General features: G+C 33.0%; 1 protein-coding gene and 2 pseudogenes across 1 annotated transcript; 2 read left to right on the top strand and 1 right to left on the bottom strand.

Moving 5' to 3' along the window:
* Window positions 1-316: 316 nt before the first annotated feature.
* Window positions 317-4,175, top strand: LOC110733921 (annotated as a pseudogene).
* Window positions 4,176-5,423: 1,248 nt separating this feature from the next.
* LOC110733920 lies at window positions 5,424-17,448 on the top strand (annotated as a pseudogene).
* A 1,839-nt stretch (window positions 17,449-19,287) lies between these two features.
* LOC110733919 (zinc finger protein CONSTANS-LIKE 6-like) lies at window positions 19,288-22,905 on the bottom strand. Its single transcript, XM_021913995.1, has 2 exons — window positions 21,490-22,905; window positions 19,288-19,898 (listed from the first exon to the last, which is right to left on the bottom strand). Exons 1-2 carry the CDS (start codon window positions 22,609-22,611, stop codon window positions 19,617-19,619), a joined length of 1,404 nt encoding a protein of 467 aa, XP_021769687.1. The 5' UTR covers window positions 22,612-22,905; the 3' UTR covers window positions 19,288-19,616.
* Window positions 22,906-27,673: the final 4,768 nt, after the last annotated feature.

Genomic DNA, 27,673 nt, shown 5'->3' with positions numbered 1-27,673 from the left:
TTCTCTCCACATTCCCACCACTACAACCCTTTTTTTTTTTTTTTTTTTACAAAATGTGTTTTGTCATTTACCTAAAAGAGAAAAGAGAACTATTATTATTAAAGTCATCTCTTTGAATAATTTTTAAAACCTCTAATACCATCGGCGATTTTGGTTTAAGAACCGCTAAAACGGTTTTAAGCTAAACTATAATAGACACTTAAAATTAATCCTATATAACTAGTAGATTAAGAATTTATTTTAAAAATTTATTTCAAAAAAAGAATTTTTATTTTAAGACCAATGCAATTAAAAAATTTATTTTTATTTTAGCAAGGAAATCACTCCATACACTCAAAGGCAAGTTGAGATCCTAATTTTGTACTCGTAAAAGTCCCTACCTATCTCGAGCTCCTTCAGTCCTCCAAAAATGGCGGCGATAAACATCATCACATCAAAAATCTCTCCATCTCTTCGATTACCACCTTCAACCTCTCGTCAACCTCACCCAACTCTCTCTCTTCTCTCTCCTCCCAACCCCCCTCCTTCACAACCCACAACTTTCTCTCTCTAAAACCCAGCAACATCAGTAGTATTACTCCCATCACAAACGTTAAACCTCGTTCTCTCTCCATTGTTTCTGCTCTCAAGAAAATCTCGGAGGCTGATTCTATCTCTTTGTCGCCGGAAAATGACGGAAGCGTGACGTCAGACTGTGGCGTTTACGCTGTGTATGATTCTAATGGCCAAGTTCAGTTCATCGGATTGTCGAGAAATATTGCTGCTAGTGTTGATTTGCACCGCAAGAAGGTGCCAGAGCTTTGTTCCTCTGTTAAGGTAATCATATTTTTCTTTTTCTGAGCCGAATATTGCTTAATTTGGAATTTTGAAGAAATTTTGTGAGGAAATTGCAGTTTTGTTGAATCTGATTGCTGAATTTTTGGTTTAGAAACAGCTCTTGTTTCCGAAATTGGAATTAAATGTGTTGAAATTTTCTCCAATTCTAGCTTAGCATTGATTAATTGGTTGAATAATTGAGAAAGTTGAAGAGATTAATTTGTTTGAAGGCGTTATAAAATTTATGAATACATTTCTGCTGTATATTTGTGGTGGATGTTAAATTACAATATGATTTATGTAGTAATCCTGTTTAGAAATTGTATTTTATGGCTATAATTGTGTACTGTATGTTTTTTGGGACAATTGGAAGGAATAGTAATAGGACAATTGCGGCGTAGTACAAAATGTGGAGAGATTGAGACTTCGGTTGTTTTAACTGATAACAATTTTCTTTGAAAATTGGAAAACATAATTATAAGAACAGTTTTCCTTTGTTTGCTTGAAGAAATATTATGGAGGAAGAAGAAAAAGAGTGAAATAGTGCATAAAGATGGAGAAGGATGGGAGGATAGGAATGAGATGTTAGAATAGGGAGGAAAATGCAGCATTTCTTCCTTTCAAAAGGACTATCGTTTCCACCGGGTGAAAAATAGATTTCCATTGTTGCAAATCAAGCAACTGAAAATGAATAAATCACATTCCTCATATTGCTGGAAAATGTTTTCGATACAAACAAACAGAGCTTAAAGCTACTAGTTCTAATGTCATATGAAAAGGTTTGAATGCCTTTTTGAAAATGCTTTTGCGTTGACATGTAAGTTGTTTTATGACAAAAAAAAAAAAGGCAATTTAGTGAAGTAGCAAGACTGGTTGTACCCTGTCAATTGAGACCTCAGGTTTACTGACTTCTACTTGTACATGTTGAAAAGCCTTTGCCTACATAAATTAGGATAATTTTGATAGGGAAGGCATCTATTTTTTCTCAAACGGGCATTGAGAGAGGTTTTATTGAGATTAGGAGCATGGGTGAAGGGAAGAGGAATGTTCTGGTGACAAAAAGGATACAATGGGTGGAAATAATGATTTTCTATGATGGTTACTGTATAACATGAAGCTGAACCATTTATAAATACTAATCATATTATTGAAGAATGAAGGTCATGCAAGGTGGTTGTCCCAAAGGGTTAACTTGTGTGCAGGAAACATTGAACATAGAAGAGAAAATTTGGACATGGAGAAATGTATAATTTATAAGATACAGAAACAAAGAGAAGAAGTGAAATGGCAGAATTGGAATCAATGCTCTACAACATTACAGATACCATATATGGCTTCGTTAATTGGATAAGTTAGCCTTTTAAAGAATAAAAACTCTAAATTCTACCTTGAATACGTGGCTGCATATATGTGCTGATGGCACATCATGCTTGAAGTAGGACTTAAGTTTTTTTTTTAGTTGACACGTATTCCTTTTTAGGAAGTTTTTTTTTTTAGTTGACATGTTTCCTTTTTTGGCAAGTTTTATACTTTGTATTTACTAGCTACCCCATTTGCTTTATCATTCCCTCTCACTCTCTCTCCTCTCCTTAATATGTGTGCCTAAATTGAACGTATCAACTAAATAGAAACGGAGGAAGTATTAGATAATGAGATAGCTTATACATGAAAGTACAAGCTACAAGAGATTTTGGTCTTTTCCTCTTGGTTCTTCACCCTCGGTATCATTGCATAAATCTTGATTCTATAGTCTTCAACAGCTCTTTTGCTTACTCGGTTTCTCCTCTTGCATCTCTGTCATGTGTTGGAGCCTAAGCCCTAAGGCAGACTCTGTATGAAGTAGGAATAAGAGCATTCATGTTTACGGTGCTTATTGCACTTGATCCATAGGATCTGGCATGCTTATACTTCATTTGACATACTATTAAATTCTGTTTCCCCAATGAAAGCAAAGTCTAATGCTCCATCTTAAAGGAAAAATTAATTTCAGGGGGCGTTTGATATGAATATGGGAAATGGAGTTGAAAGGAAATAAATAAGGAGAAGGAAAGGAATCATTTAACCGTTACCTTTTCGTTTGTTTGGTTTAAACATGGAAATGAATCACTTAAACTCTCTTTATTTTTGTTTGAGTAGGGTAAGGGTATTTGTTACCTTAGCTTTTAGAGAGATAACAAATGGATGGAAACCATTACCCTTAGGTAATGGTAATTGTTACTAAAACCTTCTACCCAAACACTTGGTATTGGTAATGGTTTAATTGAATCCGTTTCCAACCCTAAAAATACTCTTACCAAACATGCTCTCATTATAGGACTATAGGTTAACTTCAGCACAAAAGTAGTGAGTAGTCATAGTAAGAACTCCACTTAAAGGAGACATATGTAATCTATATTTCTGCCTGATCTGTATCATACGTGGGTGTGTACATGCCGTGAGCATGTGTGTGTTCTTGTGCAAGAAGATGATTGTGGGATTGCACTAATGTTGGCAATGGAAAATCATGCCATTTATAGTTTCTCTGTTTTTAATAAATGGAGATAGACTGTTCTTGAATTTTCTAATAAAAACCCTAACTCTATGTAGGTTGGAGTTGTTGATGAACCTAGCAAAGAATCCTTGACACAAGCATGGAAATCATGGATGGAAGAACACATAGCTGCCACAGGAAAGGTTCCACCAGGGAATGAAACAGGAAACACTACATGGTTTCGGCCACCTCCTCAGAAGAAGCCTGATCTCCGTCTAACGCCTGGACGTCATGTGCAGTTAATAGTTCCGTTAGAACAGCTTATTGATAGGCTGGTTAAAGAAAACAAAGTAGTCGCTTTTATCAAGGGATCTCGAAGTGCTCCTGCATGTGGGTTCTCACAAAGGGTGGTTGGGATCCTTGAAAGTCAAGGGGTGGATTATGAGAGTGTGGATGTGCTTGATGAGGAGTATAACAGTGGATTAAGGGAGAAACTTAAAAGCTACAGCAACTGGCCGACATTTCCTCAGGTTTTTGTCAACGGAGAACTGGTTGGAGGATGCGACATCTTGACCTCCATGTATGAACAGGGTGAACTTGCCAATTTGCTCAAATAATTATTTGTAAATTTTTCGTGTAAACTGATACGCTAAGCAATATTAGAGCTTATATCGTTGATTAATTGCTGAAAGAGTAGGTAGCTGTACCTTTAAGAATGAGGTGAGCTTGCCATGCTGTATAGGCTGTAATCCCGTGGTTTGTTTTTTAGCACTGGCTTGTTGAATAATGCTGAAGTTAGCATTCTGTAACTCATTGTTTTTCCAAGTTTGTTTACGATACTGGAATTGGGGTTGAGGTTAAAAGAGATAGAGAACAAAATTCACCATCATCCAAACCTTCTCACTGAATTTTATCACTGTTCACCTTTTCAGCGAGCTTAGAGATCCTCACCGGCATTGCCGTTGAGATGATCCAAATATTGGAATGGCTACTTTAAAGGCCTAAAACTTACCCCTCCACTTCCATCGTCTACCTATCATCTTCTTCAAATCGGCCGCTAACTTCTCTCCTCACTTGTCATCAAAAGAAAAAGGAGGGAAGGTTTTGGGGTCACTGCTATTTGTAGAAGTTTTTTGTTTTTTGTTTTTTTTCCTAAAAAATAATTTATTGTCACTTGATACAAAAGCCAATATGACATTTATAACACATATGTTTATTTTATAATTGGCTTAATCCTTTTAGCTTAGAGTCACAACTACAATTTGGTGATAGTATAAGGCCTTGTTTGATTGCACATTTGTAATGGGAAAAATACAAATTCATGGGAAGTGCATTTATAAGTTGTTTGGTTAACACTTATGTGAAAAGTGGAAATTACTAGGGAAATGGAAATTCCTACAAAACATAGAAATTTAATTACCGTACTATACCTTGGTTAATCAAATTTCCCTTGTTTATTTTTTCATGAAATTACATTCTTACCCTTTTTACCCTCTAAAATTGGGAAAGGTGGAATAAAATTACATTCTTACCCTCTATAATTGGGAAATGTTCTTATAATATATGAGAATTACACAGTGTTAACCAAACAAATCATAGGAGGTATATTCATGGGAATTACAAATTCCTTTATATCAACCAAACAAGATTATAACATTTCCTATGAATTCTAATTTCCCATGAATTTTAATTGCCTGTGGGAATCTACTTCCCATATGCAACCAAATGAGGCCTAAAACACATACTTTTTCCGTTTCTATTTACTTGTAATACAGCCGTGTGGCACGCACATTGAGGTTGAGATTATATAATGTAACAAGACTAATTATTCAAGTAATTTTTACACATGACACCTAATCCTACTCTAATCCTTATGTTAAAATTATTTTGATAAAATCAATCGTTTATCTTCACTAATCATCTACTAAAACTGCGTGTCTAAATATGTGTTAAAATAAAAAGAAACAAAAGAGGTATGTGTCGGACTCTTAAGTCTTGTGTTTTGTGACTTGTGTCTAATAAGGGCATACTATGTCGGTAGGACGGTAGGCTTTGGTAAACCACAGGTCCACAGCGCTTCTAATTATTCCTTTTAAAGAATAACTGAAAAACTTTATTTTGATAAAAACAAAAGAGAACAGTTAAAACAATAAATTCAACTGTCATTCATCCTGTCGACCCTTCTCTTTTAAAACTCTATTAATTTTCAAACCCAATAATTTCATCAATCCTCAGCTCATTATTGCTATCACCGCTATTAATATCGTAGTTTCTAGGGTTTCTTCAGATCAAATTCATGCTCTCAATCACCTGATTCTTTAAATTAATCCCAGAAAACTCCTCCCAATTTTCCAGATTTCCCAAAAAAATGGAAGAGAAAGAAATTGGAGTCGAAGAGGAATCTCCCACTTCTTCAGCAACTCCTAATTTTCGACTAATTGATAAAATGGAGCTTCTTGAATTCAAAGACAAGTATGTGATCAGAGCCGTCAATTCTCCAAATCAAGGGTTTTCTGCTAGTCGACTTGATGGTCATATTCAACCACTTACCAGTTAAGATCATTATCTTACATTATTAAGATTTTCTGACTTTGTATTTAATCTCTGATTGATTTAAGTATTTGTATTGCTTATTTTGAATTACTCACTGTAGTATGTTGTTATATTTGCCAATTGCCAATTTTATTACACCCTCCTTCTAACATTAGTACTAACATTTTTCATTTTTATGAGATAAGTTATGAATTGTTATTTAATAGCAAAATAGACGTAACGAGAGTTAGTGGAGCATTCTTTTGTATAAGTGCACATTTTGCACTATTCATATACCCTACTTTTAACAATGTTAGCGATTTGTATTTTACAAAGATCATAGCGGTACCTGTTAGGATCGTCTCAATGTATCATCACTTTTTTTTTTTTTTTTTTTTTTTTTTTTTTTTTTTTAATATATGCTCTACCTATTGATAATTAAAGATGTTGTTGATCAAAGTTCTGCATTTGACATATGTTCCCAGTCAAATTGAGGCACTTTAAAAAAAGAAGAAAAAAAGAGGGAGTAATTTAATGTAAAAGTAATTGGGAAAAAGAGATACTAGACCCATGAAAAATAAGAAATGATGAATCATTGGTTGAACTAAGAAAAACTTTTTACACTGTTCATGAATTGATGAAAATGAGAAGTGTACAAACTATTCTAGTATTCTGAAACATAGGGATCGAATTATCTTATTGCTGGTACCTGTGTTTGAGAACGGTTCCCTTATACGATGTTACTAAGATTTTTTTATTTTTATTATTTTTTTTTTTTTAATGTTGGAGCTTCGTTTCTGGATTGCTTTTGTGTGCTTGGAAAGTTTTAGTATCACACTCACTCCGTCATACTATTATAGGTTTCATTTCTATGCTTGAATCACTTTCTTTACCGAGTTTAATATCAAGTTTAATTATGAGATTTTCCATATTACTATTACTTTTCTTTGAGGATTTCATTTATTACGAAGTATATTACTATTAAATTGGGATGTACATCATATATAATGTTGTGTCGAGTCATGTACATTAAGCTAAGATAGTAAGTATTTGGTACTTGTCTATGTGAAGGGATATTGATTATGGGTTCTGTTGTTGCAGGTAATGTTGTTTTGGGAACTCCGGGCAAAACCACTAAAATATGTGGTGTAGTTGGGACTATTCAACTGGTTTCAGGTATTCGTGTTTCCGCTATTTTAGTCGTACTGTTTTATTAAATTAGTGCCTGACAATGGAGAAATGGAAACTTGTGTTTGTTATCTTTGCATTGATGTCTTAATAAGAAGGATTACTAAAGCAGTAAAGCTTGTGTGTGAACTATAATTTTATAAATGTAATATTTGTGGCTTCTTAATAGTCATCATAAGTGAGAGTTATCTAAGCAAGACACTAATTTGAGAACAAATGATAACAACATTTATGCACATTTGGCTCTATATGTAATTAATTTATATTTAGCAAATTTCAGAATACTTTTGTTATATTCTGTTCATTATATGTAAAATTCTTGTTCATATTTTTGGCAGGAATGTACATACTAGTAATAACATCCTCCAAGGAAGTGGGGAATTATCATGGTTTCCCTATTTTGCGAGTAGAATCTATGAAATATTTGCCCTGTAATCAAGCCTTAGAGAAATTAGGTGTTCAGGAAGTAAGGTCTTGCTTTCTCTATCCCCTCGATATATGCTTGCTTGCATGGATTGTGTTCATTTTGATTAATGAGAATATTCAAATAATTATGTGTGCAGAAAAAAGATGAAGCATACTTCAGGAATTTGTTGAGAGTTGTGGAATCTACTCCTTGATTATATTATTCCTATGAAACAGATATAACTGTGAAGTATGCCATTCTTTTATACCTCCATAATTTTTCAATAACTGTAATAGAACAGGATTCCCCCCCCCCCTCCCTTTTTGGATATCAATGAGTAGACTTCTACGATTCTCACATTAGGCTGACTAATAGCTTGCAGAGAAGGCTACAGCTGTCAGAAGGGTGGATGAGCAGTCCAATTTGGAAGCAGGTTACTTGTATTGCTATATTGCTTTAACAACTGTGTTTTGAAGAAATTATGACGATTGTCTACATTATGCTTCTTGCAAATGGCTTCTATAATTAGACTTTCTAATTTGCTTTGTCTCTTAAAAGTTTATTTATTGATCTTGTGTCATAGTTCGGCTGAGAGTTAAGGGCCATCAATGTAGAACATCCAAGACCATACTAGGAGCATTATATGAAACTTTTCTTATTGTTTATGTTAGTATATTTCTCTGCTAAATAGCCTTAAGAGGGTTAATTGGTTAAATGAAGTTTTTCCATTAGTAACTTTTATAATATGAAGACTATTTCCACGTCCCTTTCTGTGGTTCTTTGTAGATAGGTTGGCAAAAAGTGATGTATATTTAGTTGAAGATTTAAAGTAGCAATTAAACAATGACTTTGCATTTTTACCTGATAATATGATACAAGATGTTAGTTCAAAATGAAGTGCCAGGACTGCATAAAACAGAGAAAGAAAATACACTAGTCTCTTAGTGGGTTTTAGGGGCTGGTGACAGTTGCATCTATCTATTTTTGTTAAATTAGTTTTGTTGACACAGATGGTAGGATCACGCTAGTGCTCTCATTGACACAGATAATTGATATTTCAATTTTGTGATTTTGGGCCACACAATCAATATACTTCTCTTTGTAATTTTGGATATTGGTAAATTTGTTTGTTTGGTATTATGTGTTCGTGACGCTGTTTAAGAAGCCATAAGTCTCATATCTCTGATTCCTTGCTTGCATTAGGCTGACCCACGATTTGTTTGGAACAGAGCTCTTTTGGATGAGCTTATTGAGTGTAAGGTGACAGTTTATGATCCTTTTTTGAAATTACTTGATCTTTTATCCTATGATCATGGGAGAAAATTTTACACCTGTAGCTGATTTTTATTTTTTACCTTTTCTTTTTGGGCTGCAGCTTGATGAGTTCATTATGCCACTGGTGCAAGGAAATATCCTTTGATGTTTTTTATGATTAACGAAGTAGATATTATTCTTCTCACCTTGCAGTATGCAAGATTGCATGTTTTTTTTGTACCTTTTGTGCATCAATGGTAAAACAACCTAGCTTCTGACATTAATCGGTCATCACTTTTCTTAACATAAAGTTAAGCTTTCAGACTGCAGAGGTTAAATTAAAAAATGCACCTGTTACCATTACGTTGATATCAAGAAGATGCACAAGACGGCTAGGTATGGTGAATTCTGAAGTAAGTTAATATTGCTACATAATTGCTTAAATTTATTATGTAACTTTACTGAAGGAACCAGAATGTGGAGAAGAGGAGCTAACCTGCAGGGAGATGCTGCTAACTTTATTGAAACAGAGCAGTTGCTGGAATCAAAGAATTTCAAGTCCTCTTTTTTGCAGGTAATTGTGCCTAATATATTTACTAATGCTTTGGGAATCTTGTTGTTTTTAGCTTTAGAGCTTTAGCTTGCAAATTACTCCTTTCTTTTTTGTTCTACTTACTTTCCATTTCTCTCTTACTTTATCTTACCCCTTCAATCCCACAAACCCACCTTTTACATTTTCTCTCTTACTTCATCTTACACCTACTCACATTTTTAATATTTACCCCCGGCTTTTTTTTTTTTTTTTTTTTTTTTTTTTTTTAATTGCATCATGTGGACTTTTACACTATTCATACAATAGTCTTTGACCATAGTTTGTGATTTATCCGTAAGTAATCTAGTTAGATTTGTCTCGATATCTATTTTTCAAATATGAACTTATTATATTTTTTACAAAAGTAACTAAAGATATTAATCGTAAATTAATGCATTGGAAAAACGTGAAATCACAAATGGTGCAATTAAAATAACGGAGGAAGTATTATCTTAAATTGCGTAACTAAATAGAATATATAAGAATGGAGGGAGTACTTATATTGTTTTGAAGTACGAATTATAGTATAATCCCTGTTGAGTGTTGGAATTTGACTTCTGCTTTAGTTGAGCTATGCAAGTATACAATTATGCATTCATTAGGATCCATACCTTTCTCTTTATGCAGCAAAGATATATAGTTATTTTTTTCCCTTCTTTATTCTACTGAATGCAAATATGATTAATCATTAATTTGGGTCCAACATTAATAACTGAAAGTTATGACATAGGTTTTAATCCTATGAATAAGATTACAAAGGCTAAAGTTATGAACAAAACTGATCTGATTTGGGTCCGACTTTAATGATTGAAACATACATCCTTCATTTAAAATTGTGATTGGGCTTATAAGACATTATTGAAATGATTGTTTGAAGGTATATTCATCCGTACATGGTTTGTTGGCTAATCTAAAGGCTTATGGTCGTTATGAGCTTGTTTTTCCCTTGTGACATCTGGTAAGTTATTATTGCCATAGGCTGCTATTTAGGGGTAAGGGGAGAGATAGATATATGTGTCTACAAAAGTTATCACTTTGGCCTTTGAATGACGTTAGTTGCATCAATTTTGGCTAAAACGATTTTTTTATATGCCATGCCTAAGACTCACTTAGTTAATCTCTTAGTAATTAAAATATATGCAGTATACCTTTTGAAGTAATCTGTACTTTAAGGAAGTAAATCTTGTTTTGTCTACACCATCTCCTATGAAACAATTTAGATTTTTAAATAGTTGTAAATAAATGGTGTATGGAACAAGCGCTGGTCCCTTTGATGAGGTGCATTGTGCTTGTTGCTTATCATTCCCTTTTAGAGGATGTCATTCATGTATAAAGGTTAGTTAAGTTTAGAAAAAAGCAAGCCATAAACCTTTAGATTATCAGACAAATGAACGGACCTTGCATAGATGAATGTCCTTTCCTTTTTATCCATATATTACAAGTGCACATTTGAATTAATATGAAGGAGATATGATCCATTTTTTAAAGTTGGGCCCTAATCTAACCAACTTTACTATTATGATCATAATTTCAGTTGTGCTTTTTTTTGGGCTAACATCATTGGTTAGAAAAATCTTGTAGCTTTTCATTGTAATTTCATTAGCCATGATATTAGTTTAATAAATATGGTTTAATTGTATGCACATAGGTTTATGGGATACAACACAAGTCTGACCCCTAAACGAGAGAAGGATTAATGGAGCATCTAAACCATAGTATTATTTCCTTCTTAAATACTATGTATACCCTATTCACCTCTACATCAATTGATAATCTCTTTCTCGCCTTAAAGTATTTTGGTTCACTCATATCCTCTCTTATGGAGGTATTTGATCGTAAGGGTTAGAGGAAGATTTGGATGACTATACGGAATAATCACTTTTGGTTCATATAGCCGACCCCACTTATGGGATTAAGGCTTGGGTTGATTGATTTGATGTCCTTTCTTAAGCCTTACATCCTTTCAAACTACTACAACAACAACAACAACAACAACAAAGCCTTACATCCTTCCAAATCTTGTTGGAGTTGCTAAAGTTAGTGGGCTATTGTTGTAATTAGGAGAGGAATAGAATTTGATGATCAGTTGAATAAAGAAGAAATGTGTTTTTTTTTTTTTAAATGTTCACTTTTTATTAAGTGATTGGTTTCTTACATTCTTCATCATATAATATTTAATGCATATTTATGTTGGGTAACCAATTTAGGATTATTGCTCTAGAATAATCTAGGTAGATTAGGTTTGGTCATTAGAGTTTAGATTTTTCTAAGATATTTTCTTCTTAGGGCGTGTTAGGCAATAACTTTTAGTGGTTAATTAAAGTATGAGTGCTTGGTAAGTAGCTGTTGATTAGCTGTTGTATATTAAAATTGATATATTTTTTTTCTTCCTAAAAGCATAGATTAAATTACTATAAGCTACTGTTAATTTTCAAAAGTTAATAATTTTAGGTTTTGATAAAAACTACCTCCACCACTAAAAGCTACCCCAACCATTACATTGCCAAACATTTTTTTTAAAAAAAATTAAGTAGTGGTTTGAGTGTTTGACTTAGTCAAATCACTAAAAACTACTCAAAAACTAGTGCCAAACATGCCTTTATAATAAAAAAGATTAAAAAAAAAAAAAACATTTGACAATTAAGCGGTGGGGGTAGTGTTTATTGGTGGAGGTATTTTTTATCAATAGCTAAAATTATCAGCTTTTGAAAATTAAAGTATCGTTAATATTTATTCTATATTTTAGAAAAAGAAAATTATATCTAAAGGCAACACCTACTTTACCAAGCGCTCATACTTCAATTATCTATCTTGGACCATGGCCTTTAGGTAATTTCTAGAATACATTAGATTTTCTAAAATAATTATTTCCTAGATTTTTCTAGATATCTGATTACATGATACAAGATTTTTCTAGATTAATATTTTTTTCAATTAAAAATATTAATCTAGAAAAATTTTGTATGGTGTAATCAAATTATTGTAGGAATATTTAGACTCCATTGACAAACCTAATTTGAACTCTAATAATAATCATAAGTTTGTTGTAGCAAAATAACCAACATGCCATAACTAAATATGTACTTCCGTTTTTTTTTTAATTACACCATTTGGGGTGGCCACAAAGATCAAGGAAGAAATTAAATCACAAAAATGCCCATGTGACAACAAACAAAAGAAAGAGAGTAAAAGTTGGGTAAAAGGGGTATATAGTTAGATACCACATGCGAAGAAGGTAAATAAGGGATTTTGTGTGTGAACACAATCAAAAAGTGAAAAAAAGTTACCAAGTAAGGAAATGTTGCAATTAATATACAACTTTCCAAAAAGGAAAATGGTGCAATTAAAAAAAACGGAGGAAGTATGATGAAGCATGTAAGAAACCAATTCACTTAATAAAAAGCTAACAATTTTCAAAAAAAAAAAAAAAATACTCATCATCAAATTTAATCCTCTGCTATTTACAACTATAGCCCACTCACTTCTGCAAGTATCTTCCAACAACCAATCTTAAAATATTTAAACCACTAAGACTTGTGACACGTAAAATAAGATCCTTGAAGGTATAAAAAGTATATTTTATTGTCATTGGGCGCTACACAGCGACAAGGGTACAGTCATTTATGTGTTACAGTGGCCTTATGGTTTGGTTGTTGTTATGGCCAAGTTGGTTGTAGGATTGAATCATAATTACTCACGTCTGTAAATTACATTAGGTAGCTGTAAGAGCTATTTGGTTTACTTGTGTGGGAGTCTCTCTTATGTAATTTCACGATATCAACCTCATTTTCTGCTCTTCAACACAATTTTGCTGTTTATTTCTGGCATAGCGGCATCCATTTTTGTGATTCATGTTGATGACGCGATGAGTATTGTGTAGAGCAATGTTACTAGGATTGCGGATTGCGGTCCTACTTTGGCTAGGTAAGGGTACTTAGGTTGAGATCACAAAATCGTACAATCCTACTAATAAACTCAAATATGATAAAGATACTCTGATATAATTTGTCCCTTTTTACTTGCTCAAGAGGACGCAAAATTATTGTTAAAAGGTAGGCGAGTGTGAGACCGAACTCAAGAGAAGAAATAGAGAGAAAACAGTCCACAAAGGAAAATGGGGCAAGGCCAGATGTAGTATTATTTTTATATCAAGATCATGAATGCTAAAATTGCAAATACTCTGTTGATATAACTTAATGTGCCTCACATTTGGGTAATTTCTTTCGGGCTGTTGAGTTGTTAGTATTTAGCAGTCTCTGATGTTCACATCCATCATAAGCATGCCCAAAGAAGCTGCAAAACTGAGGCATCATATCTTTACCATCTGTTATTGGCTAGAATATTCTCTAGGAAAGCATGATACTCCTTAAATTTTGTTCGGCTAGACTTGTACTTATGTTGAATTTCAGGTCCGGGGTTCGATTCCACTTCTATGGGAACAAATTGTTGATTTGAGCTATAAACCTCGATTGAACATCATCAACCATCAAGATACGGTATATATTTAAGCTTTCAGCTTTTATGTTATGCTTGATGGAGTTGCTATATTTTCCGTAACTTCATTTTTTTTTTTTCAGTCACACGTTGTGGAGCGTCATTTCCATGATCTATCACAAAGATATGGGGAGATATTGGCACTTGACCTAACTGATGAAGTAAGAGTAACTCCATATTTTAAATATTGGTGCTATTAAATACACAGTATTATTGGTGCTTTATTAATGTTACAAGACTTATTTTTTTTTATTTTGATTTTGCATATCATTGGTGAGCAATAGGCATTTATTATATTGTACAGTATAAGGTTGCATGAGGTTTTTATCACCGTTGGAATAAAATGATAGTTGGAGCTATGTATGGGAAGGCGAGCTTAAGGTGCACCTAGGCGCTAAGTGCATGGGATTAAGCTTTATTTACAGTTAATTAAGTTGGATCTAAAGAGACACACCTGAAGCACACAAGGTGTGCCCAAGGCTCACCTAAGGCACACAGCTTAAGTTTTTTCAGCATTTTATTTAATTTAATATATTTTTTTTTGGATATTTATCTAGTGTGTCTCACTTCAATGAGGCACGCCTAGTCACAGCAGCACGCCTAGTCACGCCTAGTTTTTTTTTTTTGGATATTTACCTTAGTGTTGAATTTTTTTTTTTTTAATTTTTTTTTTAAATACATTGAGGTGGAGGCTCAAAGGCCCCAAACATTGGTTTTATTACATATACACTCCTTATGGTAATGCTCATTAGGCTTAAGTGTGGATGATGCATTGGTCCTGCTCCTTTATATCACTTGTTAGGAATAAAGGCTTCCAGTATTCAAGCTCAGAATTTGTCTTTGTTGCTGTAATAACGTTTCACTGTATGAGATATCCAAGTCAACAAGAAGTTATTAGAATGATGGTTGAAGAAACTTATCTATTGTTATTTTTCCCCAAATAATTTTTTACTTAAATGCACTGAATGAAGTGTTGTGTGATTTGTGGCTACAAATATTGTTCAATTGTGGTAGCTAGATCTTGTTAGGGTTCAAACATTAAGCTTTCTTTTTTACTGTACTTATATTATATCATCAAATATCATTAGTGATGCTGAATGTGAATGTATTTTGACTTTTTCTTGCTTTTTCAGTATGGTGATGAAGGAAAACTCAGCAACGCATTTGCTGCTGAGATGGAAAAGCTACCTAGTGTGAGGTGAATTTTGAAGCTGCATATAGGTTTTATTGATTTCAAATTTACTGTCTTAAGGTTTTATTGATGAGGTGGCCTTGATTTTTGTAGTGCACAATTGAATGGTATGGAAAATTGAATATAATTGAGCATAAAGTTAGTTACCAACCACTTAAGAGTCTTGTGATGGCTTAGCTTTGTCATATTACAACAAGTGGAATTTTACCCGTGAGTCCAATGTAGTTGATGCAGGTTTTAGTTTAAGTTCTGTACGTTATCATCTGCAAAGTTCAATTTCCAAGTCTAGGTAGTTTCTATAAGTTCTTGAGATTTAGGTGATTTTGTAAAATTGCTAGTGAATGCATCTAATCCTCCCTCTTGCCCTAAGGGAAACAGAGATGAAAGAAGCACCTTTTTCTGATTATCAGTTTTCTAAATGTTATGAAATTTTCCGACATATTCTGACTTTAGACCATGTCTCTAACTAATTATTGTACATGGTTGGATTTACAGATACATTCCCTTTCGCTTCCACACCATTTGCGGCAAATCAAATTTTGATAACCTGCACTTGCTGTATGATGAAATTTCTGACGAAATTGGAAAGCAAGGGTAATTAAGTTTCAAATGACTTATGTAATCTTTTTGGATCATCTCCCCACAACCTCCCCCCCCCCCCACCCCCCCCAAAAAAAAAAGGTGAATAGACTTTTTGCATTGTTATTTTAATCATGTTTTTCCCCCTCACCAGATACTTCCTGGTAGACTCAGAAGGGCATGTGCTGGAAGAACAAAGGGGAGTTATCAGATCTAACTGCATAGATTGCCTCGATCGAACAAATGTTACCCAGGTTTGGATTACTTGTATTAATGTATCTGCCGTAAATGTGTGCTAATTGTCACTCGTAACTTAATCGGATTCTTTCTGACATGTATACCTCATGTTATTTCTATATGTAGAGTTACCTAGCTCGGAAATCATTGGATTTACAGTTGCAGAGGGTTGGCATATTTACTCTTGAAGATACCATTTCAATCTGTCATGAAGAATATGACAAGTTTAAAATCTGTGAGTTATTTATGTATGATATTTAGTTTACTTAATTATGGAATTGTATTGAGTGCCAATCTTTTTCAATATGTATTACTTATGCTGGTGATACTGATAGTGTGGGTTGAGCAAGGGGATGAGTTAAGCTTAGAATATACTGGTACCCATGCTCTCAAGAGAGACCTTGTAAGGTATAGAAAATTTGAAATCATCTTCTGAATCTGTATGAAATTGATCTGTTATCTGTAGATGCTTACCTTGTAACAACTAAGATGCATGGTTCTGCAGATACGGAAAGCAGACTTTTGGAGGACTTATTACAGATGGTATGAGTGCACTTTCAAGATATTATTTGAATAATTTTCAAGATGGTGTTAGACAGGCAAGCAACCATGGCGTTTTACATGATTTTAATTTTCTTATATATGGTCAATATGGATAAAGGGAGGATATTTATCTCAGTTTGGATTTGTGTTTTCTCCAGGATGCAATCGATCTTATCAGTGGCCGCTACTCAGTTGGCCGGAATAATCCATCACCCTTTCAACTTAATGCTTTCGAATCACTTTCAGTGAGTTAAATACTGTATATAAGTTTGCTTTTGCGAATATAGATGACTTCTTTCAAGTTATCTTAACAATGTATCATGATTCAAGTAGTTTATGACTGCGGTATCAGATGATATGCTGGAAACCAAACTTTCTTTAAGAAATTCACGCTTGCATGTAGTATAGTGATAAGAGCCATTTGACTCCATTTGTTTCTACAAAGAAAGTCTATGCTTGCCTCCCCCTTCTTATCTTCACAGATTTTCATAGCCAAGATTCATCTGCATTTATGCAGGTTATTTAACCTTATCTACCAATTCTTATAATCTAGAGCTTCTCAAGTTTTCTGACATTTGCTTAAGTTATATATATGATGCATTATGTACAGCAGACGTCTCTTTAATAATTCATGTCATTATATGTTGCTACAGTATCTTCCAGTGGCTTCAGCATTGTTGATTGGGGGCTTGACAATGACGTCATTTTCACTAAACCAAGGTATGACAATGCACTCTTGTTTCTTCCATAAAGTTATGCATGCACTCAGTTGAAATCAGATGAGCTTTGTTCAGCCTGTTTGCCTCAATTAAAGCTCTAATTTTTATTTATTTTTATTTTTGCCTTTTGATTAATTTCTTCGCTAACTCAGGAGTCAGGGAATTGACAATGTTCTACATGACCTTTCAGAATGATGGAGCTTGAAGAGACCTTTCAGAGCTTTCACTCAAATTTTAGAGCGTAGGGCGAAAAGTGCTAGTATATAGTCAATTGTTGTAATAACTCTACAGTTTTCAGTGTTTATCCTGGAATTGATATAATTATGTGACAGTTCTTTGGAGCTGTCTGTCTGAATAACCTTTGATTAAATTTTTCAAATTTTAAGTTATACGAAGTAATTAGTTTGTAGACCCGGGTGATGAATATATTGTTAGTAATATTTTACATTAAGAAAATGACATTAATGTTTGAATGGTTTAGTAGTTAAATCTTTAAGTATAAACTGGAGGTCAAAAGTGGAAATGGATACACAAAAATCCAAATTAAAAATCACAAAACGTAGAGAAAATATATTTTTTTAAAAAATAAAAAGCATGCAAAAAATAAAGTCTTGTTCAAGCGATCGGGCACACACTGGTTGTTAATGAAAAGACATAAGATAATCTCAAAAACGATTAAAAGACAATAAACCTCATACTTTTGTGATGCATCAAAAATCCCAAAAATTTAAGGGAATAAGTTACATAGTACAAATGTACAATATTGAAAACCATTAGATAATTAAGAGAAGCATCTCAATTATTATATATATGTATAATGTATGAGTATATATATTGTACAAATATTGCACGTATATTATATTAAACATGTTTAATACTTATAATTATGTGAGAGTGGTTTTTGAAAAGACTTTCATACAATTTTATTATTTTTTATTTTTTTTTAATTTTTAATTTTTTTAATTTAATTTTTATTTATTTTTATTTATTTTTTTAATCATGGGGCTCCAGTTATCCTTAGCCGGATACCACATCATTTAAGCACTGAATACCATAGTTTCAGGTAATACTCAGCATTGAATTTTACAAGCATTCTCATAAGTTGACGTATTTCGACTTTCCACAGTCGATGCTCATTACTGGAGGCCTCTACGTTGCATGATGCATTTTTAAATCTACCAAATAGTTAGTTGGAGGTATCTTTTACGACTGTATAATTGTACAAGAGATGTTAGTTCTACATTTTCAATGACACTAGGACCACTACAAAATGCCATCACAGTAAGCAATTCAGCATTATTAATTTGTTAGCTAAACAATATAATTTATTATTATTATTTTTTTTTTATAAAATATCATAGTTAGCATATTCATAGTCTTTTTGGTCAAGAAGGGTTGATATTTCTCTCATTGCAAACATGTTTTACTCATCAAGTATACATCATCAATACAACTAGGAATAAGAATGTCATGGTTTTGATCATCAATTCTTTTTAGCAAATGTTTGGGTTTGTTTTAGTGGGCAAATTGTTAGTGCAAGTGTCTAGTGTCAAACAATCGATCTTCATAGTCCAAAAATATTTAATTTGTAGTTTATAGCCGATTGTATAATATAAGAACATTTTACTATCTATATTATTATTAGAAGATAATTGTGTCACTCTCAAGTACCCACCATGTGGTTCCACAGAAGATGTCACATGTCTCTTGCACACAATTATACATCAAAATTAGATAAGGTAGCCTTCCAATGATTCTCAATCCCCCAACCTCTTGGCAACTATGGTTGAACTATTACAATCAAATAAAGCTTGAATACTAACTATCCAACAAAATTAAAACCAATTAACCTTGAAGATGTTCAAAATTCAAGGGAAAAAAAAATAGAAAAATGCATTATAGTTATTTTAGCATCAAAAGCCAACAATAACTAGCATCTAATTCGACTATCTTTAACATTAACCATGCTAATAGTTCACTGCTGCATACAAAAACTAATATTGCCACTCCATTAAAAATCTACTTGCTTCATGCCCTTCGTCTCTTATTTTTTGCTCCATAGAGATAAGTTGCTTTATTAACTTTTTGTTGGAAAAAAACTGATGAAAGAGAAAAATGGTAGGGTTAATGGAGTGGTGGTGAGAGTAAATGTATGGTTGTATATGTCCAAAAATAGAATGAAGCAAAATTAAAGAGACGGACTAAAAAGGAAATTAGGACAAAAAAATAAGGAATAGAAGGAGTACATATCAATATCATTAGATGTTCAAAGTATTCCCATGAAATACTTCGTATGTTATAGCTAATAATCGATATTTTAAAACAAGAGTACAAGACCTTGGACACCCGTGTCCATGAAGTTCATTAAAAACAAAAAATTTATACACTCATGCGATACTTGTAATTGGTTTTATTACAACTAAGCAAAGTATTGAGCCGTTACATTATCATCACCGCATACATGCCCACGAGATTTCATAAACTTGTTAAGTACTTCGTACTAATTTAGGATTATTTGACAATGATATATAGTAATTAAACAAAGACTAATTTACATGCTAATTGCTATTTATTGTTCCTCAAAAAAAAAATTGCTATTTATTGTGATAATTAGGGAAAGTGGGTTCAACACCCACTCCTACAACTTGTGAAAGAGATGTTCTCTTGACAAACCGTCCTTTCAATCGAGGCCTCTTTTCAGCGTTCAACTTCCTAACTTCATACCTTATCTTCTTTGAAAACAATCTTGTCCTTCTCTTTTCTCTGTATCTTGATACTCTTGCTTCTCTCCCTTCGTCCCCACCATTCGCGTTTCCTCTCATTCCCATCCATCCCTCTCCTTGAGGGTGTGGAACTCCGGTAGGGAACATACCTCCCTGCCAAAAGTAATCCCGTAGGTATTAAAATATTAGTAATGTAACAACGAAATTTGGATGAACATAATTAGGGTTGTATGTTATTATATCATTTCACCATAAGCTTTACAGGGTATCGTACTTCCTAGACCAAAGGTAAGGCCTTAAGTATAATTATCATAAGCTATTTGGTCACATCAATATCCACATGTACAAATCACTAGAGATATTGAATGGTCCATTCTCATGGTATATTATCTACAAGGTATTCAATGCAATGATGTGGAATTGAGTCACCCTAAAATGTGGCATGAATAAGTTTATAGTGCAAGAAAAAAAACACTACGGAGTACTACATATATACTTCAAACATAAATACACATAGAAAAAAAATTAATTACTCGTACTTTATCACTATAATCTCTTTCCATGGTATATTATACCTTTAATAAACAGGCTGAAAAAATACTTAGTTCTAAATATAATTGCTTAATATATAAAAATAACAATATTTAAAAATAAACTTATATAAGTAGTACATTATATGTACTGTATAAATAACTGGACTAGTTCCTATATTAAGTTCAAACAGAAATCTACAAACTAAAGGCTTGAATGAGTTCAAATCAGATAACTATAAAAAAGAAACATGAAATTGATTAAATTGACAAAATAAAATTGCTAATTCAAGTTTAAATTGACAAAATCAGACAAAATCAAATTGCTGATTCAAGTTTGTTGAATATATTTTGATTAAATTAAATTGCTTATTAAAATGAAATATGTTTACGTTAAGTAGAAGTTTAGGGGTGAAGATTCACCTCATGGGTTAGGAATTTTATTTGATTCTAAGCAATTAGCTAGAATTCTTTAAAGTCTCAAATCTAGTTTCATCTTTGGATTATTCAATGGATAGTCTAGACTGCTAAGTGCTAGTTGAAAATTCATGCATATTATTAATGGGTTGGGTGAAGAAAAATCATATTGAATGAGTCTAAGTAATTTAGCTCAACATTCAACCATTGATTTTGCAATATACTATCAACAAAATTAAGTCGATGGTGAATTTTTTGTTTTTCTAGAAAAAAAATTTCTAGTTTTATACTTCGGATGGATCTATAAATTTATTATTTCGAAATAATTTATTCAGGAAATTAATGTCGAAGCAAGACAATTGTCCCAAAACAATTGTCCCAAAATATGAAGTAGTATTAGCCTTGTAAAAATCAATCTTATTGTATCTTTACATTGTCAAAAATATAATATGGAGATTCAAAAAAGATGAATCTAAATTAAAGCCATGTAAAAAAAAAAAATAATAAAAAAAAAAAAAAAACCAATGCTTATATGATTTTTTAAATGGTTTCATTTTAAAATGAAATGAGGTAATCAAATTCAAATGTAGTGGCACTAGACATACAAACGATAAAATTGATAAGCCTGAAAAATGTAGGTAAAAGGGCAAACAAAAGGGCAAAAAACAGACTTCCAAAAACAGGCAAAAGTGTAAAATATGTAAACTTCCAAAAATAGATCTTAAATAGTTAAACCTAAATGATGCTCAAGAACAAGAACAAGAAGTAATAAAAAAAGAGCAAGGGAGCATTCTTACCATGCAATAGGGCCAACCATGATGGTCAAATTCAAACTCCGGCCGCCGCCCGGTGGTCCACGGTGATAAACAACCTTGGCTAGCCCATGCATTGATAACCTCATCATAATTTAATCTCAATAGTATTTTCCTCCTTTTATTATTAGCTTCCATATCTTTACCTCCCTCTAGCTCCTCCTCCTCCATCTCGGCCGCCTCGTGCTTTGGCACCACCATTTTCTTACCATCCTCTTCCTCATCTTCTTCGACACCACTAACTTGAGACTGATCATGATTACTATTATTTCCATAAGTTTGATTTAAGTCAAAATTAAACATTTCACTTTCAACATCTATTGACCAATCAAAGTAACAATGATCAGTTGTAGCACTAATATCTCCCTCTTCTTCAATTTTAACACCCGGGTATAAAAGTTGTAGCTCATCATCCGCCTCCTCGTTGCCTCTTCCGCCCTCCTCGGCCGCCTCGTGCTCTAGCAAACTCTCAACATCCGCGGCAAACTCCGCTAACTCGTTATCGGAGGCTAAAAAACCCGCCGGTAAGTAGTTTTCCCACTCATTGTTATCTCCTTCGAAACCAATCAACGAGATGTTGAAATCATCTTCGAAACCACCTTCTACAACACTAACTTTGTTGTTGTTACTATTTTTGAACTCCTTAATTTCAAAGGGATCATTTACCTCCAAGTTCGGAACACTAAATACCGCCTCGTTTCGATCTTCTTCGTTCCCTTCAATCGATCCTTGATCATCATCTTCATTGCTAACCTCCGGCACAACACGCATCTCGTAGTTATTATACGAGGGTTTGTTCGCCTTCGCATTGCTGTTACTTCTTGGGGTTCGCGCCTTCTTCGTGAACCCCTGGTGCCACGAAGGGGAAGCGGATGGTTGTGTGTTCATTAGCTTAGACGATTGTATGTTTATCTTAGACTCAAGGCGGACTCGATTATGTCGGCTTGCGAGCTCATTAGCCGAATGGACTGATGAGTCGCAGGCCTGACAAAGGAAAGCATCATCAGCAGCGCAGAACCATCTAGCGCGCCTCTTAAGGCAGCTTTCGCATGCCCTTGCCGTCTTTCCTCCTACAGCATTTGCTGTTTTCTTACTATGGGTAATCATGGTTAATCTTTCGAGTTTGGAGTTATAAAGCGCGGATTCTTATTGTATTACAGAGAGGAATGTACTCAGTCAGTCTGTTGGAACAACAGACTAACAGTAGTACCTCTAGCAGAGTTGGAGCAACCGATAAATGAGTGTGCTATGATTGGTATATATTGAAGGAAGGACAAGTGAAGGAGCAATTATTGATTTTTTTTATTTTTTTTTATTTTTTATTTTACAAAAATCAGTGTCAATTACATCAAATATATCGTTTGGAATGAAAAGTCGTAATCTTTTAACTCTGTGGACAAGGTAAGGTCTAAAACTTTGTTATGGCACATCAATGAAATAGTTTTGGAATTTAGATTATTGGAATTTAGGGTATTTTAAGTATCTTAGTAAAAAACTATAATGATTTATTATGTAGGCGGAATGTAATAAAGTAAGATACAAATTAAATTAGATTATATGCGTAAGTGCATGATGTACATCCTACTCTTGAAAGAACACATATTTCTAAATTAAGGAACACAAAGTAACATAAAATACTTGTCACGGCATCTTTATGTTCTTTATTGAAATTTCATTTTTTTGATCTTGAACTATATGTTCAGTTATTGCAAGTTCAGGTTTTTAAGGGTCAATATATTCATCCTCCCTAATCTTCTATTATTACTCCCTCCGTCCTTTTATTAAGAGTTTATTTGGGTTTTTTTTCTTACAAAAATTAAGGTAGTTGTAAATTACTAAAACTAATGATTTAGAGTATATATATGCATGTGGTATTAGAGAAAAATAGAGAGAAAGAAAAAGTGGTTGAAAATTATTAAAGAGAGGGAGAGAAAGTGTTGGAAATAGATATAAAAAGGTGTGACAACTCATAAAAATTGAGGAATATTATTAAAAAGTTCATACTTTAAAATAGAAATTGACTCTTTATTTTGGTTACCCAAAAATGAAATACATACTTTAATAAAAGGATAGAAGGAGTAGAAAATAAGGTCCACATGCCACCGCACAAATAAAGTAGAAGTGACATCTTCAATTCTAATATAATGGATTGGATGATATTCAAATTATCTAATTTTAAATTAGATTGGATTGGTATTGGAGTTAATGAAAATTCGAATTGGATTGGACTCAAAATTAAATAATCAAATTATATTTTGAAATGATTAGGAAATGAGCAAAATCCAATTAAAAATGAACTCTCACTTTTACTTCATAGAATCATAGTGTATGATAATGCTCATCATTATGGAGTTTAAGATTACAACTTTTTTTAAAGAGAAGGTATTGGGTGCGGCAAGCCGCACCAAACAATTCGTGCGTCAAGTATATATGATATGCAGTATTTGATATAGGATATGTATTATTTGATAGAGGATATGTACAACTTGTTGAAGGATATGTGTTATTTGATAGAAGATACATACAGTTTGTTGTAGGATATATATTGTTTGTTATAGGATATGTAGCACTTGATAGAGGATATGTACAATTTATTTTTGATAGAGGATACGTATAGTTTGTTAGAGGATATGATGTAGTATTTGGTGGAGGATATGTGTTAGTTGATAGAGGATACGTACAGTTTATTTAAGGATATGTAGTATTTGATGGAGGATATGTAGTATTTGATAGAGGATATGTACAATTTGTTGGAGCATATGTGTTACTTAATAGAGGATACGTAAAGTTTGTTGGAGGATACATATTATTTGATAGAGGATATGTACAATACGTTGGCTTATCTGTTGCTTTTGTTTACTGATTTCATCCTTTTATTGGCTGATATGCTTCATTTGTTGGCCGATATGTTCAATCTGTTAGCTGGTATCTATCTTTTGTTGGCTGATATGTTATTTTTGTTGGCTGATATGCTTCATTCACTACAAAAAAATAGACATTTAGCAACAGATCAAATCCGTCGCTAGATTATTACTCCGTTGGCAAAATTGTTGTTGCTAAATGAGACTAGCGACGTTGTATTTGTTTTCCGTTGTTGAACTTAGCAACGGATTTTTATTTCTGTCGCTGGTTTTAGCAACAGATTTTAATTTCCGTCGCTGGTTTTAGCAACGGATTATTTTTATCTGTTGCTGGTATTAGCAACGGGAAAAACAAAAATCCATCTCTAAATTTAATTAGTAACGGGAAAAAAAAATCTGTCGCTCATATCAGCAACGGCAAAAAAAAAAATCTGTCTCTAAATTTAGCAACGGAAAAAATTATTTTGTGTCAAAAAATAGTTGCTATTCAGTTCGACCTCACTCGGGTCAACCCGACTCAACTTCGCATGTAAGGCTATTTAAATCCCCAATCTCAAGAATCGCAATAGGTAGGAGTCAAACCCATGATCTCAAAGTGACATAGTGAAACTCTTACCAACTATACCAAATATTATTTGTTTACTTCTACGCACATAATTGATAATAAGTGAAAGAAATATTAGAGATGGAATTTAAAATCTGTCACTAGTTTAGAAACGGATTTTCAAATCCCTCTCTAGTTCAAATCTGTCTCTAGTTACGGATTTGAAAATCTGTTTCTAATTTAGAGACGGATTTTAGTTTACATAATTCGTCTCTAAAGTAATATTTTACATATTTCGTTTCGAAAATAATTTAGAGATAAAATTAAAAATCCATCGCTCATATCAGCAACGGAAAAAAAAAATCCGTCTCTAAATTCAGCAACGGAAAAAAATTTGTTTCTAATTTAGCAACGAAAAAAAATCTGTTTCTAATTTAGAGACGGATTTTCAATTCCGTTTCTAATTTAGAGATGGATTTTTTTTTCCGTCTCTAATTTAGAAACGGATTTTTAATTCCGTTTCTAAATTAATTTAGAGACCGATTTTTTTTTCATCCGTCTCTAATTTAGAAACGGATTGAATTCCGTCGCTAGAATTCTGTTTCTATATGGACATTTTTTGTAGTGATTTATTAGCTGATATATTCCTTTTGTTGGCTGATATACATAATATCTCATCCTGTTATAGAGGATATCATCCAACTTATTATAGATGATGTAATCTAGACAATTTTATAAAAATAATTAAAAGGTCAACAATGGCAGAACCACCATTGAAGGTCTCGTACTAAGCTCATGGGTATAATATAACATGCTCATTTCTCAAACAAAATACATGCATTTGTTATCAAAACGCTCACAATTCAACATACAATCACATAGGACAATCAATTTCAACAATTATACATCACACAAGAAAGCTCCAAATGGATTTTTTTTGGCATTTTTCGAAATATCCAAAAATTTCAAGCAATTATAACGCCAATTCAAACATAGATCATGGACAAATATAATTAATAAGAGTAATTTCCTGTTCCTCACTTTGAGGAACACGTTTTGTTCCTCATGGGGTATGTGTCAAGAGCAGAGAGGTGCACCCAAAATTGACAGGCAGTCCCCACTAGTGAAAAATATCACATTATTTTCCAAAATGCCATTATGAGGAACAAAAGTGTTCCTCATGATGAGGAACAAAAGTGTTCCTCATGATGAGGAATTGGGGCTCCCTCAATCAATAATCAACGAGTTTCTTGCCGTCGACGATACCACCGCCAATAACAACACAAAAAAAAAAACTCTAATTATAAATTAAGATTTAATGTTGTACATGGATAAACGTAACATTCAAACAATCATGTACAATTTAAAAATCTACGGATAAAGTATTTAGTTACGTCCCAATATCCCATGTATTTAGACACTATCAATTTTAATTTAGCATTAAACGCAACTAACAACTTACAAATTTAAACTTTATCCCAATTACTGTATTACATGATAATTTGAAAAATGGAGGTCCGCCTAATGTCCAAACTAAATTTGTTGGTTTTCAAAAGACAACGATTTACGCTTTTTGGGACCCACTAGTAAGTCTCCTGTTGATCTGATTGGATGACGGATTGAACCTCAATCCAAATGTATGCAATCTAATTGGTTAAGTGGATTAGCTAATGGGGTCACCTTCCAACGATAGGGCATGGAACTCCAGCATCCGACACCTCAAAATTAGGTCTCTTAATGTTGATTTTGTCTTTTTGTTTCAATTATTCTTTGTGGATGTTCATATCCCATTTTTATTTTTGTTCTTATACATTTATCGTTTGATTGAATCATGTCCTTTCCTTTGAGTTGTGGTTGTTTTTTAGATCCACTCCAAACCACAATATGTCCCTTGACTTACCAATTGCCTCAAATTGGATCGATGGAGGATTGTATCCAATACTATAGTTTATTGATTTCAACTAGAGACACATCGAGGTGCTATTTTAAGAAAATCGACTCTAATGTAAGATATAATGCGATTTTATGATACCGTTGTTTTTGGAATACTATAAATAAGAGAGACAAATAAATTTGATTTGCTAATAATCTGATGTAGGATTATTATATTCAATATAATGGATAGTTTATTGATATCAACTAAAGACACATTGAGTTGCTATTTTAAAAAAATCGACTCTAGTGTAAGATACAATGTGATTTTATGATACCGTTGTTTTTGGAATATTATAAATAAGAGAGACAAATGATTTGATTTGCTAATAATCTAAGTGTAGACACCTAAAAATGTCTCCCCGACCGAAACCCGATGATGAGGGAAGCCTTTTCATTGCCATTTGGTTCGGGTTTAGTATTGAAATAAAGGAGTATTTAATTCCATTTTAAAATCCATTTAATTTAACTTTTCTAGCCCACATTTATTTTAATTTAAAGCCCAATCCATTTGTTTTAATCTTTATTCTTATTCTTATTCTTATTTTTATTCTGAAAGGAATTGTGTCCTTCGAACAAGTATATTATTCCGATAGAGGGTTCGGAATTATTAGAAGGCTAATTACTCAGTGAGGTCAAGTGATCGGAATGCCTAGCTGGAGGCCGCTTCCGATCAGTAATATTAATGCATAATTAATATTACAGCTTAATCTTGACTAAACCATTGGGGTCACACCCAATTGAGTAACCGAACCGAAACGAGGAATTAATTCGAAGGATTAAATGAGTCATTAGAGTATTACGAACAAAGACGTCGGATATCGAGCTTAGA

Source organism: Chenopodium quinoa, unplaced genomic scaffold (genome assembly GCF_001683475.1).
Source record: "Chenopodium quinoa cultivar QQ74 unplaced genomic scaffold, ASM168347v1, whole genome shotgun sequence".
In the NCBI taxonomy this organism is placed as follows: Eukaryota; Viridiplantae; Streptophyta; class Magnoliopsida; order Caryophyllales; family Amaranthaceae; genus Chenopodium; species Chenopodium quinoa.
Note: the sequence above shows the minus strand (reverse complement) of the source record. Positions and strands in the feature narration are given on the sequence as shown.